Source organism: Eutrigla gurnardus (assembly GCF_963514095.1).
Source record: "Eutrigla gurnardus genome assembly, chromosome: 22".
NCBI classification, from domain to species: Eukaryota; Metazoa; Chordata; class Actinopteri; order Perciformes; family Triglidae; genus Eutrigla; species Eutrigla gurnardus.
The window spans coordinates 6,206,795-6,224,343 of record NC_139933.1 but is presented as its reverse complement, the minus strand read 5'-3'; the positions used below and the strand labels follow the sequence as shown (position 1 = coordinate 6,224,343).

At 43.9% G+C, this 17,549-nt stretch overlaps 3 protein-coding genes across 4 annotated transcripts in view; 2 read left to right on the top strand and 1 right to left on the bottom strand.

Annotated features, from left to right (window-relative positions):
• bub3 (BUB3 mitotic checkpoint protein) overlaps positions 1–17,549 on the top strand; it is a 347,592-nt gene that overhangs the window by 190,427 nt on the left and 139,616 nt on the right. The window lies entirely within an intron of this gene.
• hpdl (4-hydroxyphenylpyruvate dioxygenase-like) lies at positions 1,745–4,397 on the bottom strand. The gene is made up of 5 exons (XM_084040760.1): positions 3,740–4,397; positions 3,505–3,671; positions 3,259–3,410; positions 2,599–2,726; positions 1,745–2,488 (listed from the first exon to the last, which is right to left on the bottom strand). Exons 1-5 carry the CDS (start codon positions 4,348–4,350, stop codon positions 2,290–2,292), a joined length of 1,257 nt encoding a protein of 418 aa, XP_083896886.1. The 5' UTR covers positions 4,351–4,397; the 3' UTR covers positions 1,745–2,289.
• On the top strand, positions 5,164–17,484 carry zranb1a (zinc finger, RAN-binding domain containing 1a). 2 transcript variants are annotated; one of them, XM_084040758.1, is made up of 11 exons: positions 5,164–5,527; positions 5,956–6,805; positions 9,515–9,702; positions 10,433–10,586; positions 11,426–11,497; positions 12,449–12,647; positions 13,272–13,392; positions 14,344–14,473; positions 15,831–16,060; positions 16,454–16,680; positions 16,712–17,484. In XM_084040758.1, the coding sequence occupies exons 2-10, from the start codon at positions 5,980–5,982 to the stop codon at positions 16,667–16,669; spliced, it is 2,136 nt and encodes a 711-aa protein (XP_083896884.1). In that variant the 5' UTR covers positions 5,164–5,527; positions 5,956–5,979; the 3' UTR covers positions 16,670–16,680; positions 16,712–17,484. The 2 variants fall into 2 exon arrangements, with proteins under 2 accessions (XP_083896884.1, XP_083896883.1); XM_084040757.1 differs by having other exon boundaries at positions 16,454–17,484.

The window sequence follows — 17,549 nt, the reverse complement described above, 5'->3', positions numbered from 1 at the left end:
GCACTGCCAAGATGCCCTTGAGCAAAGCACAGGACCCCCGAACTGCTCTCCAGCTGCAGCTACGCACTGCTCCCGACACTGGGTGGGTTAAATTAAAAGGCTACATTTCACCATGCGAGCTGTGCTGTGACAATTAATGTTTATTTATTTATTTTTATATACATATAACCTGTTCACATATAATAGCTGTGTATTCGTCAACTTTACTATTTGTTTATACCTGATGAAACACTGTATTTTAAGCCAATTTTACTAAGTAAAGCAGGATATAATTATAAAGTTGCAAAAAGCTGCACTTTTAAATAAATTGATGATGAATTATTCCTATCCTATCAAATCACAGGCAGCAAGTTCATTTCTGTTGCGAGGGCTTGAAGTTAACACACTGGGCTTCGGCAGGGTGGGGAGCTGAAGCTCACCCCTGGCACACACCGTTGTTAATCAAGGAGTAACATCTGTTGTGTGCCACTAATCTCCCCCAGACTGTCAGACGGTCCTCCCCGGTTTTAGACTGTCTGCCTTTTGTGTTAAAGGGCACAGAGGATTTGTCTCCTCCACTATGTAGGCTATAGTGTGGGGGGGGTGACAAGTTGTTGTTTTACAAAAAAAAAACCTCCAGGAACCTAGAAAATGAGCAGCAAACAAGTGTTGCATAGTCCTCAAATGCACAGATGACTCCTTAGGAAACAGATGATCCAAACAGCTCGTTGTAAGGAGGAGGAGGCTTGCAGTTCAACAAGTTTGGCAGCGTGTGTTGTGACTGTCAAAACCATAGGGGGCAGTATCCACCAATCATGCAACAAGACTGAACCGAAGTGTAATAGATTCCTTATTTGAGAAGAGATGAGGCTTGGATTTGGTGTTTTTTCTTTGACGTAACGTAACTGTAGCATGAGGTTGACTCTAAAAAAAGGAAGTGGGCTTCCAACTCCCAGCACTGAGACCCCATGCAGAAAGCTGTATGCCATCTGGGATCCACACGGGCCTCAGACAGATGGCTGAAGCACTCCTGTAACAGGAACCATTCCTTCTCAACTTTAATTAACAGCTAATCGTCTCCACCCCTTTAAAAACTCCCCGTTTTATGATTTCGGTTCTCGTTCAGCATTCTAAAGAAATTCAGTGGAACATTACATAACTTTGAAGCTGAATTAGGAGTACACCTATTATATATGCAGTACTTGAGCGAAAGAAAAACACTGACACTGTTTGTCAAAATGTGGAAGTACATGCATTTACAAGTTTGCTTTGAGCAGCCGGTTTGTTGAAATGATCCTCTGATGTAACTCAGTGGGGGGAGACTGTAACTACAGTCAGGGCACAAAGAGAGCATATGGCTTTTATGGAACTTCATCTAAATTTTCACTGCCTCTCATCCATCCCACTAATCCTCGCCTATAATTTTTTTTATAGCCAAGTTAATTGAACTGGCATCTCTGTGGGTTTGGCGATCCCTTCTAAAGAGGCTCTGAAGCAGCGTTTTTGGCCAAAGCGTGCACACGTTGCTCACAGCGTCTCAACGAGGTGCATCTGCTCTTCAGTAACAGTTCATGGGTGACCGTTTGATTAAGGGGGTTTATTTCCAGTCATTCTGATATCAACATGATGAAATAAAGTAACTAATAATCCTAGATCAGCCTACCTTTTACACATTAAATACTGTAGGGGCCTGTGTTTGAATAAAGTAGTCAGTATTTCTCTTTTGGACATGGACAGCAGTGGAAGAAGCAAACATGAAGTAAAAGTAACAGTACAACAGTAAATATACTATTACATGCATTCAAAACAATATTTTGTATTACATGTTTTATAGAATGTGATGTTTGAATATGTAGATGAAGCATTATAAGGTTAGCTTTTGGTGAATTTAGGAGGAATATAGACCAAAAAAAACAAAAAAAAATGTTATGAAAGCAAAATATATATATTTTTAATTGATCAATGCATGATGAAAAAAAGCAATATTTTTTTGCCTGGGGTGTCTCCTTGTTTGAGCTCTTATTCTGAAGTTTGAAGTTTTGGCCCACCCACATTGAATAAATATTACTAAATATTATTTGATGTACTACTTTGTTCATAGTGCAGTTTTTAGATGCACTAAATAAAGACATTAATACAATTTATACTTGTTATCAATAAATAACAATAAATATAACCATAAATGTATTAGGCTACAACCATTTACACATTACATTTTTATATGTATATATATATATATATATATATATATGAGTGCTTTCTCCTTGATGTATAAAAATACAGCAAATAAAATAGTGAAATATTTAACTACTACTGGGCAGTTTGCACAGTTTTTGGGGATCCTTCTCCTTCAGAATCCCCTCCCTGATTCTCCATGTGCGCCTGCACCGACCTCCACAGGGCTTTGATGTTCCCCTCCCCAAAACCCGTCGCCCCTCTTCGCTCGATCAGCTCCAGGAAGAAGGTGTCCTCTGCAAAGATGGGCTTGGTGAACACCTGGAGGAGGTATCTGAAAGCACATAATAACAAGGTAAATAAGACCAACGCGTCGCTTTGACATCCAGACTAAAAGTAATTAGACGTGTGAGGCGGAGGCTATTCTAATAGGAGGTGCGAGACCTTCTGTTTTCCCTGGATGCCGTCTGTGATGACAGACCCCGGTGCAGGTCTGTGTCCAGGAGAATGCCATGCTGCGCCAGCATCTGGGGGTTGTGTCCCGCCTCCTCTATCTCCTGCTGTTTTCCCACCTGCCACAACACACAGGACAGGTAAAAGAAATTGCTAAATAATTCCATTTTTTGATTTTGTGAATTTTTGTTTTGTTAAAAAAAAACCTAAATGAAAAAAATGCTATATATATATATATATATATATATATATATATATATATATATATATTATACAGAAAATGTTTTATTTACTTTTATAGCATGTCAAATTCAGGGACCCATCTTTAAAAAATGATGAGCCATCACAACCTAATTCACAATAGGCCTCATCTATAAATCAGCAATAAGGAGGCTACAATTATTGGTATCAATACGTACATTTAGGCTCCCTCTTGTGGCTTAAGGGTGTACTGCATATGCATATCAATAAAAAGGTAGAATTTCTGCAATTTTCTCCTAAAATCTCCTGCAATCACCTGTGGGTCCCGACCCAGTCTTTAAGAATGAGTGCTCTAATGGACTGGTCTTCGCTGCCTCGTGATCCACCATCAATTGGACTATCAAGTCTGCATCAGTCTAACTGCTAAGGCAAATAAGTGGTGAGTCAAACCTCGGTGTAGTAGGCTTGAGGAGGGGAGAAGAACTGCACCCCGGCATCAGCCATCGCCTGTGAAGCAGAAACGATGTTTTTTGTGTGCAGCCCGATGTGCTGGATCCCCGGGGCCCCGTGCTGCTGCAGGAAGGTGTCGACCTGGTTCCTGCCTGAAAGAGGTGCAGGCAGCGATGCAGGCGTTGTGATGTCATTCATTATGGCAGGAATTAAACACCGTTTTGATGATGATGTTGTTATCTTTACCTTGTCTTGGCAGCGATTCTGCGATGACAAACTTGCAGTCAGGCTCCTTGCGGTCCAGGGAGGGGAGGGTGATGCCTGCTCTGCTGCACTTCCAGTACTCCATGGCGGTGAGACGCAGACCGATGCCCTCCTGGTCGATGACATACCCTTCCTCCAGGTCTTCATCACTACTTGGCAGAAGACACATTTAGGAGAAAACACACAAAAAAACACAATACATGTGTTGAACTCTCACCTCTCAATGAAAAACCTCCGGAACCCAAAGAGCTTCTCGTACCACCTCGTGACCTCCCGGGTCGCTCTCCTGGGACAGGCGTAAGTGATGTGGTCGAAGTGTGTGATTGGACAAGACGCGTCCACTTCCGGCGAGCTGTCGCTGACGTCGAACCCGGGCAGGAAGCGCCCCCTGTAGTTTGACCTGTCTATCAACGTGTGACACACGTTCCCCACGATGGACTTCACGACGGAGTAAGTGACGTGACCGCCCTCGTCGCGCACCGTCGTGGGCGGCACCGCGAACACGCAGCCCATGTGGCGGAGAGCCCCGAACGACCTCTCCGCATCCTCCACCTCGAAGCACACGTTGTCAACGGTGTCCACCGGGTAGTGCGCGCCGGCGTCGTACCTGTCTCGGAGGCGGAGGTCTCCATCCTCTCGGCTTCCGTCGCGTCTCTCGTTAACGATGAAGACGGCCGCTCCTTTCCTGACGGCCAGCTGCTTGGAGACGTCCGTCAGTCTGGTGGCAAACAAACTGAACTTGAATTTCGACACGAGTTCGCTGGCAACGGTCTCCGCGTTGGCAACGTTGAGAGAAATGTGGTGTAACCGGGTCAATAAGGCGGCCATGTTGCGATGTGACGTCTGGAGTAGGCGTGTCTAATATGTTGCGTTCTCCAACACGGAAGTTAGAGCTTCTTCTTCTTCTCCTGTACTGCGAGCATTTATATATGTGAGTGGTGTACACCTACAAGGGCTGTAATTAAATAATTTGCATTTTATAACTGATAAAAAAAAGGGCGTAGTCTTAGGATGCAGCGCGATGTGATGATGATCTAGAAGTTGCAGATTAATTAATGGTTTTATGTCATGATAGTATTGATTTATATTAGTTTACCTATGCATTTTTTACAGGAAGAAACGATGATTGGAATTTTTAGTTGCACAATATGACGCACACAATGTGCCCCAAATGGGTTAAAGCGCATTATCATTTAATCTCAAAAAGCATTAGGAACGTAGAGGTCAATGAAGGTGATTAATCACAGACAAAAAACATTTTCAGCATGCATTTGTGTTTTTCTTAACACGAAACCCCCGTTTCTATTTCGTTCGTTGCAATTTAAGTGTGTAAATGAGAAGGACTTTTATATTAATGACATATTATACAGATAAAATGGTGCATAAAACTGGTTTGATTAATGAGACACATTTGTCTACACCATTTTGATGATGTTTAGTTTATTTAAAAAAAATAATAAACAACATAATTTCATCCCACGCGAAGCTTTCAGTATTTATTAAAGGGGTAAATATATTTTCAGTACCCTTGTTATGAAATCCCCCTGTTCTTTTGAACCTATCATAAATGTTCGTGCATAGGGGTACTACAATATTTCCGATGGGTCCTGAAGGCAACACAGTACTTTTCTTTCATCCAATCGGATCGAGCGCTGGGCCAGATGATTGGTGACGTAGGCAAGCAAGCGTTTATTTTGGCTCTGCTACTCATTTGTCTCGCTGTCGCCGCCATTAAACAACACGGAGGAACGTAAACCATGGAGTGTCGCATATTTATAACATGATTCGGGGAGCGGCGAGGCTCTGCCGAGGCGTGGTTTATTCCGTGAGAGCTTAGTGTGTCCGTAAAGGTAAACATGTGAGACAACGAAGAGGTCGAAATAACTCGCATCGGGAAAGGTTTGATACAGCAGGAGGAGGGAGGGGAGAGGGGGGGGGGGCTGTACAAGAAGGGTTTGTTGTGGTTTTTCAGCAGCACTTGAGAAACGGGCGCAGCCGAAACACGGTAAGAGTCTTTACGTGTTATTTTGTTAAAATATTCCGGGACGTGACGTGCTTTAGTTTGTTCTCACCGGGGAATGTTTCGTTAGCTGTTAAAATTCGCCGTAACTATGTATGCTAGGTGGTTAGCTTGACAGCTAGCACGACTGAAACATAACCACCGTTGCATGTTAGCACAATAAAAGCCACCCGTCGTCACGTGACTCAAACCCAGGGCTTGTTAACCACGCTTCATATTATTTTTCAACTACTAATTAATCTCAGGTGTCATTGAAGATGCCCGATCAGATGCTATAGTTTACAATGTAGGGAACTCCAGGAAATCTCTTCATGTGTCCAAAACACGATGCTAGTTTGTGCTATTTATTGACCCTCAAGATGTTTTACAAAGCTGTTGTTCCTCCTCACGTCTAACTCCATTTGTCACCACAGTTCGACCATCCAAAGTGATCCACCATGACGGAACAGAGGATAAAGTGGGCCTGCGACTACTGCACCTATGAAAACTGGCCGTCTGCAGTCAAGTGCACCATGTGCCGTGCGCAGAGGTCAAGGGGTCCCATCATCACAGAGGAGCCGTACAAGAACAGCACCGATCTGGATCCCGGTCTGGAGTGGAACCCTCCGAGGACCGAGAGCGGCAGCAACCTCCTCATCTGTCCCGACTCTAGCGCTCGGCCAAGGGTCAGGTCAGCCAGCATGGCGGAGATCGCCAGTAAGTGGTCCTGCCAGATGTGCACCTACCTGAACTGGCCCCGGGCACTCCGCTGCACGCAGTGCCTGTGCCAGCGCCCGAGGACCAGCAGTCCCACCGAGTCCCCCCAGACTTCGGGGTCCAACGCAGGCTGTCGTCCTGCTCTCCACTCCCCCGTCGACACCTGTGAGGAGTACAATGACAGAAACAGACTCAACACCCATCAGCAGCACTGGACATGCACAGGTTGCACTTACCAGAACTGGCCCACGACTACAAAGTGTGTGGTTTGTGACCACCCCACACCCAACAACCAGGAAGCCATAGTGCTGGCCGAGCCTGCAGAGCCGGCACCCTTGATCAATGAGCAGGACAGGGCTCGATGGAGGGGCGGTTGCAGTGGAAGCCAAAGGAGGTCCCCTCCTTTGCCCAAGAGAGAAGACAACGTCAAGATGGACTTCCAGAGGATAGAGCTGGCAGCTGGAGCCATGAGCAGCAAAGAGGAGCAGGAGGTCGACTTCAAGAAGCTAAAGCAGATTAGAAATCGAATGAGGAAAACGGACTGGCTGTTCCTCAATGCTTGTGCCGGTGAGTTTTCACAAATTATTACATGTCATTCTTGCAAGACCTGAAGTGAAAACCCGAAAAACACGCAATTTAAAGCATCACCTTGGGCTCTAGGAAAAGCCACACATTTTAACTACTGATTAATGAACATAACCACTAGACGCAGCTTTAAGTCTTACATTATTTGCTTGTAGTCTCATGCGTTTCATAGTAATGAGAATACCCTCATTTTGCTCCGTGGCTCACCTGAATAGTTCTACTGGGACAAAGAATCCACATTCTTATCCCATTTTTCATTGTCACACCAGCTTTTTGTTTCCTTCCCCTGACGTCATGTTCAATGGTGACTGAGCGAGGTGCCAACCTTTTCATCCCAGTGACAAAACATTGAGTTTCTGCCTGGTTCTGTATTTATTACAGTACAGGTGGTGCCTCACCCTGCAAAGGCCAAGGTTACATAGTAGTATGTTCCACTTTGTGCGTCAGAAATGAATGACAACATATCATTGTTTAGACCCTAAATATTAGAGTACAACAGGAATTTGTGGGCTTGGCAAGCCCTTGGACGTGGGTTTAATTTCACAAGGTGTAGTGCTTTCAGGTGTAGTGAGACGATACTTCTATAAATGATGCTGAATGGCAGAATTATATAGATGTGTAACCTAATGGCTTGTGGGAATTTGATACAAGCCATCACTCGCTGCCCTTGCTCTGCCACTGAGAGTGTCTTTGAGAAACTGAGAGGGTGTGAGTGCCTCCCAGCCGGTGGGGATGAATGGGCCGTCTGGGCAGCGCAGTGAGCCGGTGGACCAGAGACTCGCCTGGCTTGCAGTCAACCGACCCTGTAAACAGTGGTGCTTATGTGCTGAGCCGAGGCCCTAGCGGGCAAAAAATAGCCATGACAAGACATGAACACCAGTCAACAACAAAAAAGCCACAAAGCATGGAGGCAGCACATGATCAGCGTCCCTCGACCTTTGCACTGATTGCCCTCTCCGGTTTCTGGCTGTGGAATAGAAAACATTGCTCTTATGTCACAATGAGACTGTTTTTTCCCCACCGTTGTCATACTTGTACCTTATATGGAAATTCTGAATACTGTACTCAAATTCATGTCAGCTGACTTTTTTTTTTTATAGTTCTCTTAAAAGTGTTTTTCAATTGAGGAAGTGCCTGAGTCAAGCAGCACTTTAGAGCCCAGCCAAGCACTTCCTCAGGCTGCACAACTTGATTTCGCTCTGATGTAATGCAAATAACGGCACAATGTTAATGTCTGTCCAGATGGTCACCCCTAATGTTCCAGACGCCCCGTTTCTGGCACCATTTTGAGACTGATACTGTTTATGCTGATCCCACCATAATGGGGTCAGACTTTTAAAACGTGTCCCAGTTCCACAATATTTATTAATTTGTATTTATTTTGGAGTGGCATTGGGAAATTTGACCTCAAACGAGCATATTAAATGTGTATTATTTCCAAATTCCCTTTATTCATACACCTGCGAAACAGGCCACCATACCTTTTACTTCCCCCCCTCCACCATGGCACTAGCTGTGCCATTTGGCATCCTTGATGGATCTGTGTTTTCAAAGTATCACCCAGCACGTGTAAAAGGGACCAGACGCTCCAAACCAGGTTCTGTCAAGGTAACCGTCCTGTATCTGTGCCAGAGAGGACAACCATACCTCACATAAGGCAGCCTGTTAAAATTAGCCGGTGCCGTTCGGTGTGCACTGCCCTGGCTGCCGTTCCTTTCACTCGTAACAGATGTTTGAGAGTGCCGTGTTCAAAAGGAGGGGGGGAACGATAATCTGCACAGACCGTCCTCTGTCTGACACAGCCCTCTGATAGCTCTGTATTAGAAGTTACACTGCTCCGTCTGTTCTGCTACGTGGTAGCCTGACAGTGTGATAACTGCTCTCGCACTGGGTTAGCTAGTGGCTACATCTAGAGGTCATCTGTATTGACGTCAAGAGCGAGAGAGCTCCCTCCACTAGGACTTCTTTTAACATTTATCTCCTTTTGAAGTGCAATTTGTCGTGGAGATTCCCAGATTTTAATACGATAGCTTGCGACTTGGAACAGTATTGTGTGTGTTAGCACAGTGTGATGGATTTCTCTGTAGCTCTTTCATTGAACACGGCAAGCCGTCTTTTACATCTTGCTTCTATTACAAGCAAGGGCAGGGGGTTGGACCTGCTCCAAAAGCCTAGTCTAATCCAGTTATAAAGAATAGGCCTGTTTTAAAAGGATTCCCATGTAGTTTTCTTTGGAGACGTGTTTGAACTTGTAGCAGATTCACTCAGATCCCAATATTAAGCACATCCCTTGTGATGTTCATGTTTTTGATTGATTATGGCTGTTGAGCGTGTGGTGTTTCTAATATTTAGCCTTCCCTTATTGATATAAATGATGTGTCTAATAAGCTGGCAGCCTGGTGTATAAATATGCCTTGTGATGACAGCAGGGGTTTGTGTGCAGGCTTGCAGTTGTGACAGCTGTTGAACGTGAATTGTTTTGCAGAACAGCGCCGCGCCTCCTTCCTCAAACATAGATTGTGAACAATGTAGATGCGTGTCGCCTCCGTCTAACTTCAAAAGCCCGTGGACGTGAATTCCTGGAAAAAGCAAACCGCACCAGCATATTGAAGCACTGATCCTTTTCCACGTCTCACCGCCAATGTTTGTCTCCTATTTTCTGACCTTCCTTCCTTTTTTTTCTTGCTTCAGGCGTGGTGGAAGGAGACCTGGCGGCGATAGAAGCCTACAAGTCGTCTGGTGGTGACATCGCACGGCAGCTCACTGCTGACGAGGTGCAGCTCCTCAACCGGTCCTCTGCGTTCGATATAGGGTTCACCCTGGTCCACCTGGCCATCCGCTTCCAGAGGCAGGACATGCTAGCCATCCTGCTCACGGAGGTAGGCATGCTTGTAGATTAAATATAAAAGTATATATTAAACCCTCTCTACACACATATTAATGAAAACACGGCAGAATAAGTAGTGGAATCAGATTTTAAATTTTCCTCTCACGTTCCTATGAAGATTATAGATTCTCCTCAAAAAAGAGAATATGTTACTACTTTTTACAGGAATTCATTAAACACGGTCTGCTCAAAAATGAAGCCGGAAGTGTTCCTGTCATTTTGACGCTGTCCTGTACTGCTCGCCGTCAACACACGTCCGTCTATAATTGTTCTGAGCCAGAGTAGACGATATATAACCGGGGCCTGTAATGCCTTTAATTACAGCAGAAGTGCACTTTAAGGATTAGGTGGAGGATTAGCCTGGCTGCAGTCCTGCCACTGGTTCCTAATGGACGTGATGCCACAGAGCTGATGTGGTTTTCAAAGAGGGCAAGCAACGATTAGGAAAGGCTGGAAGAGAGAGACAGACTCTTCACTGTGTAGAGCAGAAATTGAGCTTCAATTAGACAAATGCGTAAGTTTACAATATAGGTTTATAGCTAGTTGTATTTGGAAAAAGATCAGTCCATGTTTCCCATCCTTAATAAATAAATGCATACATGGTTTTTGTCCTTTTTGATTTGTCCAAAAAAAAAAAAAGATTTACTAGGATCCCAAATATCTGGACGTACCTATATCGCTGTGTTTACCTCATTGACCTTCAATTAATGTATGCCTTTTAGGTGAACCAGCAGGCTGCAAAGTGCATCCCTTCCATGGTGTGTCCCGAGCTGACGGAGCAGATCCGCAGGGAGATCGCAGCGTCACTCCATCAGCGCAAAGGAGACTTCGCCTGTTACTTCCTCACCGACCCGGTCACCTTCACCCTGCCTGCAGGTATTCACAATATCTTGACGATCACAACACTTCACTTATTAGACTTCCTTGCATATGTGCAATCTCTCAATATTCATCCTAAATGAGATGTTTGTATGTCAGTAAACACTTCAAATGAACATCCATAAATGAGGCTTGACATTGAATACTGAAGGCTACATTTAGGATTGTGTTCATGCTTAAATTCCATGCACATCTGTAGACTTTCCCTCTAAACACTGTGCAGCATTTAAGTGCGTGCTCTCCTCTTGTTTTCCCCCTCACTGGAGAATTGGAGGAATGATGGCTAGCCTTGTTGTGCAGCATTGCTGAGAGAAACAGCGGCTCAGTGTCCCGTCCTTGTGGCACTGAAAACGACATGCACCGTGCCTTCAGATCTACCAGTTGTTGTATTTAGATTCTGAGCTGCTAGTGCTGCCGGGGAGAAAGATTATGCAAGTTTCACTGATAGATTTGAATTTTTGTTTCTTCATGTTATGCCAAGTATTTCTTTGCAAACTGAATTTGGCCCGAGGCGAGCTGCAGGGCATTCTCCCTCTGTTTCTCTCTCCCTCTCTCTCTCTCTTTCAAATAAAGCCACTGCCATCCACTATTGAGCCAGAGAATAGCCACCAGTGTTCTGGCTTTGTGTGTGCACAGTTCAATACACACAGAAACACAACACGCTGTACAGAGCTTGTGTTTACAGCGTGCGATTGACAAAATGTCAGCCAGTGAATGGAGTTGCAAAGAACATCCCCTCTGTGTGTCATTAGCGAGCGCTTCTGTTGCTCTCAGTGCAGCGCACCATTAGCGTCGAGCATTAAAAAACATAATATCTTTCTCGTACGTCCTTGCAGATATAGAGGACTTGCCGCCCGCTGTCCAAGAGAAGCTGTTTAATGAGGTATTGGATCGAGACGTGCAGAAAGGTACCAAAGATTTATTCATTTTCATTTGCGTTTATTCAAGTACCAATCATGTGTGTTGTTGGGCTTTTCTGTTTGTTACCTGTGTTCCTTGATCTGCCCGTGCCCTAGAAAGGACTTTTGTCTAAAAAGCAGCATCTGCTCTTATGTACTTCAGTCCACAACCAGCTCACCACCTGCTCCATCTTATATCCCCTCACTAATTAGGTTAATTGAGCTCACTGGTTTCCCTCCCTCCCCGCGTATCCATTCACTGGACTTTGTGTGTGTGTAAGTGTGTGCATCCATGTGTGTTTAGGTGTTGTACTGACGGTATCAGCAGCATCTTGTGACCTATTTAAGCCTCCACAAACTGCTACTATTACAGCTACTGATGAGAGGTGCTCCGGGTTTTGCTTTTTACGTCGAACAATGACACACCGGGAGAAGGTCATTGGAGAAGAGCTCGCTTCAGCAGCCGTTGTGTTGCTTCTGCAATAGAAACCCTGAACAATCTGCCTTCGCTGACACTTTTGTGACCCGGGTTAATTGGATGGAAGTATACGTGAAGACGTTGTGAAAACACATATATAAACATAGCTGAGTAATCAGTAAAGGTGTTGGTTGATGGATGGATGTAGGCAAATGTCATATTTTTGTTTTCCCAGAAGAATAATATAATAGATTGTGATATAAAATGATTGTTCTTTTTCATCGATGTGATGTAATAGCGTGAAAATGGCATTTTTCATTTCAGCTCAACTTCAGGAGAAAAGATAATTACTGAGAAGCAGGTTATGCGACACACACTTTGTTTCCATAACAACAAGCTGCAGCATCTGTGTTTCTAAAACGCTCAGTGCAGCATCTATGCTCCCATGCTGAGTTTTTGATGAAAGATTAAAGACTATCAGCTTTTCCTATCCTTCTATTAGTGCCTCACCCCGTTTCCCCTCTCTCTGTGTGTGTTTATAGAGTTGGAAGAGGAATCTCCGGTCATCAACTGGTCTCTGGAGCTGGGCACACGTCTGGACAGTCGTCTGTACGCCTTGTGGAACCGCACGGCCGGAGACTGTCTGTTGGACTCCGTCCTGCAAGCCACCTGGGGCATTTATGACAAGGACTCTGTTCTCCGCAAGACCCTGCACGACAGTCTGCATGACTGCTCCCATTGGTGAGACCCTCAACCATACACACCATATAATCCAAGACACGTTATATGATTTATACTGACATGTATCAATGCAAAATGATTTATAATCTTACAACAGTGGATGTCTGACTCTGAGTAATCTGAATGAATTGACTTCAGTCCTCATTCTCAAAAATCTGAGGCGCTAAATACCGTAGACTGAGGTGAAAATGTCTCGTCCTGAAATATTTGACACATTCAAAACAAATGTCTCACTCACATAGACATTGCATTCTTGTAAAGGAAGACATTTTTACCCACAAAATAGTCAATAGTCTGAAATGTGATGGCTGCCTCTCTGTCTCTGCTGAAGTTGTGTGCATGTCCTAAGTAGTGGTGCAAAAAGGATCCTGGTTGTCTGCAGCCAGTGGACTGCTAATGCAATCATGCCCTGCTGGCAGTTGAGTGGTTTTGATAATTTGGCTTGGAGGAGAAGCATTTCCTGTGTTTATTATCACAGTAGGTATGTGGATGGGTTTGTTCATGTATAACTAGGGTTGTTTTGACCTCTTTAATGTTCCTAATTCAGCGTTTTTATGTGGTTATTCTCTGCATAAACAGGGTAACATGAGCCTGAAATTGATTCTGTATACATATTTCTTTTAGGTTTTACACACGCTGGAAGGAGTGGGAGTCGTGGTACTCGCAGAGTTTCGGTTTGCACTTCTCCCTGAGAGAGGAGCAGTGGCAGGAGGATTGGGCGTTCATCCTGTCTTTGGCCAGCCAGGTAATTATGAAGTTCCTTCTGGTTTACTCACTTCCTTCCTCCAGTTCACGATCAATCAAAAGACAGAAAATGGGCCCAGTCTGGCCGTGGTTGGGCCTTGTCAAGGCGGGAGCGTGTGAGCGTCTCTTTAATGTTGTGAGGGCATAGAAGTTGTGAGAAAACAAGCACAGAATGATTTAGGCCTGAGAAATATGCTGAATGCATTCCTTTCCATGGAATCATTTATACAGTTTGTTTTTGGATTCTTTACTTCTCTTTTCCCTTCTGTGAATTGCTTTCACATTTGCATTACTGTGTGTATCAGCACTGAGTGTTCATTACATTTCATGCCAGTGAAGTGGATTGAATGTGATGGGGGACACCGTTGCTGGGCGGATCTTGTGTGAATGACAAGAATGGAAGGATTATTATCGATCCCCTAAGATGGAGTTGTTGACTGACTGACTGACTGACTGAATGACTGACTGACTGACTGACTGACTGACTGACAGCTCATCTGCTTGGCTGGATGCCTGCTGAAGCAACACTCCTTCCCACCATGCGACCTTGGGATTATAGGCATTCAGCGCAGAGAGCCACTCCAAAAAGCCACCATGCGAAAACCTCGCATCGACGGTGATGGAGTGATGAAATCCAAAGGATGAGACCAGCCTTTCTGTAGCCCGTCTCCATAATAGATGGATGCCTTTTGAAGCATCCTTTCAACAAGACGTGTCATTGCAGCTGGGCTATATTTACAGCTGTCTGCTTTCTGCTTATTCAGTACTGAGGGATGAGAAGGAGAGGGGGCGGCATGTGGATGTACTCGGTGTGCAGAGCACTCTGTGTTGCAATATCATCCCAGAACTCAAGCACTCCATTATTTTTGGGTGATATTAATGTTGAGTTTCAGGGACGTCTATATGCTCCCAGCTACTGTATGATGTTTTTGTTTCTCTTTCTTCCTCTCAGCCCGGGGCCAGCCTGGAGCAGACCCACATTTTTGTTCTGGCGCACATTCTTCGCAGACCGATCATTGTCTACGGAGTGAAATACTACAAAAGTTTCCGTGGGGAAACGTTAGGATACACTCGTTTTCAAGGTGAGGCAATATTTGGATAATCATGTGAGATATTAATCGTAATTTGTTAAAGGCCTCTGCTAATATTTAACCTTTTTGAGGGGTTCTCCTAGGTTTTAATGTTTTATTTGCTGTGCACACGCTGTTTTTACTTTTGGAACTACGTTGTGTTTAAGTGGAGCCAATAGATATTCCAAAACTAAGGCAAGTGAAATCAAACAGTTGCCACGTTGCCATTGGCAACCATTTTTAAATATTGGCAACTTATACTTGGCCTTGTTTATTCGACTAACCTGTTACCATCACAATCACTGAGAAAGAACCAGTTGAACCTGAACAAAAAACAATAAAGGAGTTTTTTGATGACGTGAAGAATCCCGGCATCTTTGAGCCGAAGGGAAAATTATACTGTAGTTTTAGTTCAAACAACACATTATTCTTTATTTTCATTATTAAACTGGCTGTAACTGATGACATACTAAACAGTGACTTTTATTACATACTTTTGTTGTTTATGACATACTATATATTTTCTACTATGAACTCTGACATATGATGACTTTTTTAAATGAATTAATTTGACTTTTTAATTACATTATTATGATACTGGCATACTATGCTGTGGATTTATGACATGTTTATGACTTTATACGATGACATTTTTATGGCACACCATACTTTTTCTCAAAATGTTTAATGATATATGATAATATGACTTTTTCCATAATTGGATGACATACTATACCTTATATGACATATGGCATTTTAGTTTTTTTTATGACATACTATACGATGATTTTTTTAAATGAAATGCTGTATTTATTTACTTTTTTAAAGACCTTTGTATGACATACTTTTATGTAAATGCTGTACTATGACTTAACAACATGAGTATGTGAGTATTCTTCATGACATACTAATGACTTTTTAATTGTATACCATACTGCACAGCCGGAGGGCCTAGTCGCTACAGAATGTATTTCAGTCGGTGTGTTGTACTGCCTGTAATTGTGATAAGTAGAACAACCTGTGACGAATGAGTGCAAATACACTTGAATTATTGCTTAGTCTGGCGGCTCATAATAACTGGGTTAGATGTAGAACTGGAACCATAGCTTTGGTCTACATTGTATGCGTCTGTTAGATGTCTGGTGCAGAGACTAGACCTGGCAGAAGCCGAGTGCACACTACCGATCACCAGAGTGGTGTTTTTGAAGCGCAGCTACATCTGATGTCGGCCACGATTTGAGGCCTCATTTGACATTCGCCCAAACACGCACGTAATCTAAGAGTACAGCCGCAGAGCCTGTTTCTCCCCGGCTGACTGCTGCGGCGTAGAGTAGCTCCCAGCTGGTCTGACTTGCTCTGTGTGTTTCAGGTGTGTACCTGCCTCTGTTGTGGGAGCAGAGTTTCTGCTGGAAGAGCCCCATCGCCCTGGGTTACACGCGGGGCCACTTCTCGGCCCTGGTGGCCATGGAGAACGACGGCTACGACAATCGCGGTGCGGGCGCCAACCTCAATACTGACGACGACGTCACGGTCACTTTCTTGCCACTGGTGGACAGCGAGAGGAAGCTGCTGCACATTCACTTCCTGTCTGCACAAGAGGTGGGGGACTGATGCTACAAAATATGAGTGGTGATTTTTTTTAATAGGATTAAAAAGCTCAGATTTTTTTAACGTGCATTTTTCTTTTATATTTATTAAATAAAATATATATTTTCTGAGCTAGTAGTCTTACATGCAGCACCTTGTTTACTATAAATTACAGACCGTCTTCATGCAGGAGAAAAAAACGTGCTTCTTTTACAGAAATTATGGTAAATTAGAGAAAATTGACAACAAAAGATGAGCATTAAATCCAGTTTATGGTACAAGATTTCCACAAATTGCTTCCAGCGTGGAAGTGGATGGAAGTGGATGTTTAAGTTTGTGCTCCATGACTGTGGTCCACATGTGAAACACGTCATAACGAGTAACTGCATGTTTGTCTGGGCTCAGATGGGCAACGAGGAGCAGCAGGAGAAGCTGCTGAGGGAATGGCTGGACTGCTGCGTGACAGAAGGAGGCATGCTGGCAGCCATGCAGAAGAGCTCCCGCCGCCGTAACCACCCCCTGGTCACTCAGATGGTGGAGAAGTGGTTGGACAGATACCGCCAGATCCGCCCCTGTGCCTCTCTGTCCGACGGCGAGGAAGAGGAGGACGAAGACGAGTGAGTGAGAGGGAGGTAGAGAAGGAAGGAGGAAGCTCTGAGAGAGACTGGACATTATAGGCTCTGGGAGAGCACCTTACTATCTACATTTCGTTTGTTTTCTTTCTCCAAAATGTAAATCATTAACTTGTGATAATGCATGTGTTGTGTGAGCTCCGTGATAGAAAAAAAAAAAAAGATACCAGCACCGACAAACAGAATCCAGATTACTGCTCCTATGAAAGCACATCAAGTCCACTTAATTTGCCTTCCGATACTCATTTCTCCTTATTTCTTATCAAAGTAATTATCTTGACCTGATGGAAAAACTAGGACATATAGGAAAAATATTCTGTATTTAAGAAAATCCCGAAGCTGCACTAGATGAGAAATTTAATTTACAGGATTGCCTGAGAGAGATGTTGTTAAAAAGTGAGAGGATGCTGATTTTTGTGTGTGTATGTTAAGGTTTAAAGCCCGTTTTTCTTTTTTTTTTCTGGTTGCTGATCCCTCTGCAAACCCCTTTCTGATGTTTGGATTTATTTATTTGTTTAGATTTAGCGCAGAGGCGATACCTTTTTGTTCTGCCCTATTTTTATCTGCGTTCTGTTTGCTCCGTTCAGTCTTGAAGTATTTTATTTTGCACAGATGATACCTACAGTCTGTGAGGGGAAGGGGGGGGAGGGGAAAGGACATACAAGTTTACTGACATTTTTATGTGTGATTTAGTAGCTCATTGTCATGTTAGAGTGGGTGGTGGTGACGCTGGTGGGGAAAAGAAAACCAAACACTCTGCCTCTTTCCATAGAGTGCATTAATATTAAATTTGACTCACTTGCATCCTCTTTGTTGCCGTTTGCGTTTGTTTTTAAGTATCACTTTTTTTCTTGCTATAGCTGAAATGA

Bases quoted from the DNA above. Each gene is read 5' to 3' on its own strand.
- hpdl (XM_084040760.1), bottom strand. From the start codon at position 4,350: ATGGCCGCCTTATTGACCCGGTTACACCACATTTCTCTCAACGTTGCC. The intron at 3,672-3,739 runs GTGAGAGTTCAA...TCTGCCAAGTAG, and splicing joins CGGAGGTTTTTCATTGAGAG to TGATGAAGACCTGGAGGAAG. The intron at 3,411-3,504 runs GTAAAGATAACA...CACCTCTTTCAG, and splicing joins AGAATCGCTGCCAAGACAAG to GCAGGAACCAGGTCGACACC.
- zranb1a (XM_084040758.1), top strand. From the start codon at position 5,980: ATGACGGAACAGAGGATAAAGTGGGCCTGCGACTACTGCACCTATGAA. The intron at 6,806-9,514 runs GTGAGTTTTCAC...TTCTTGCTTCAG, and splicing joins GTTCCTCAATGCTTGTGCCG to GCGTGGTGGAAGGAGACCTG. The intron at 10,587-11,425 runs GTATTCACAATA...ACGTCCTTGCAG, and splicing joins CACCTTCACCCTGCCTGCAG to ATATAGAGGACTTGCCGCCC.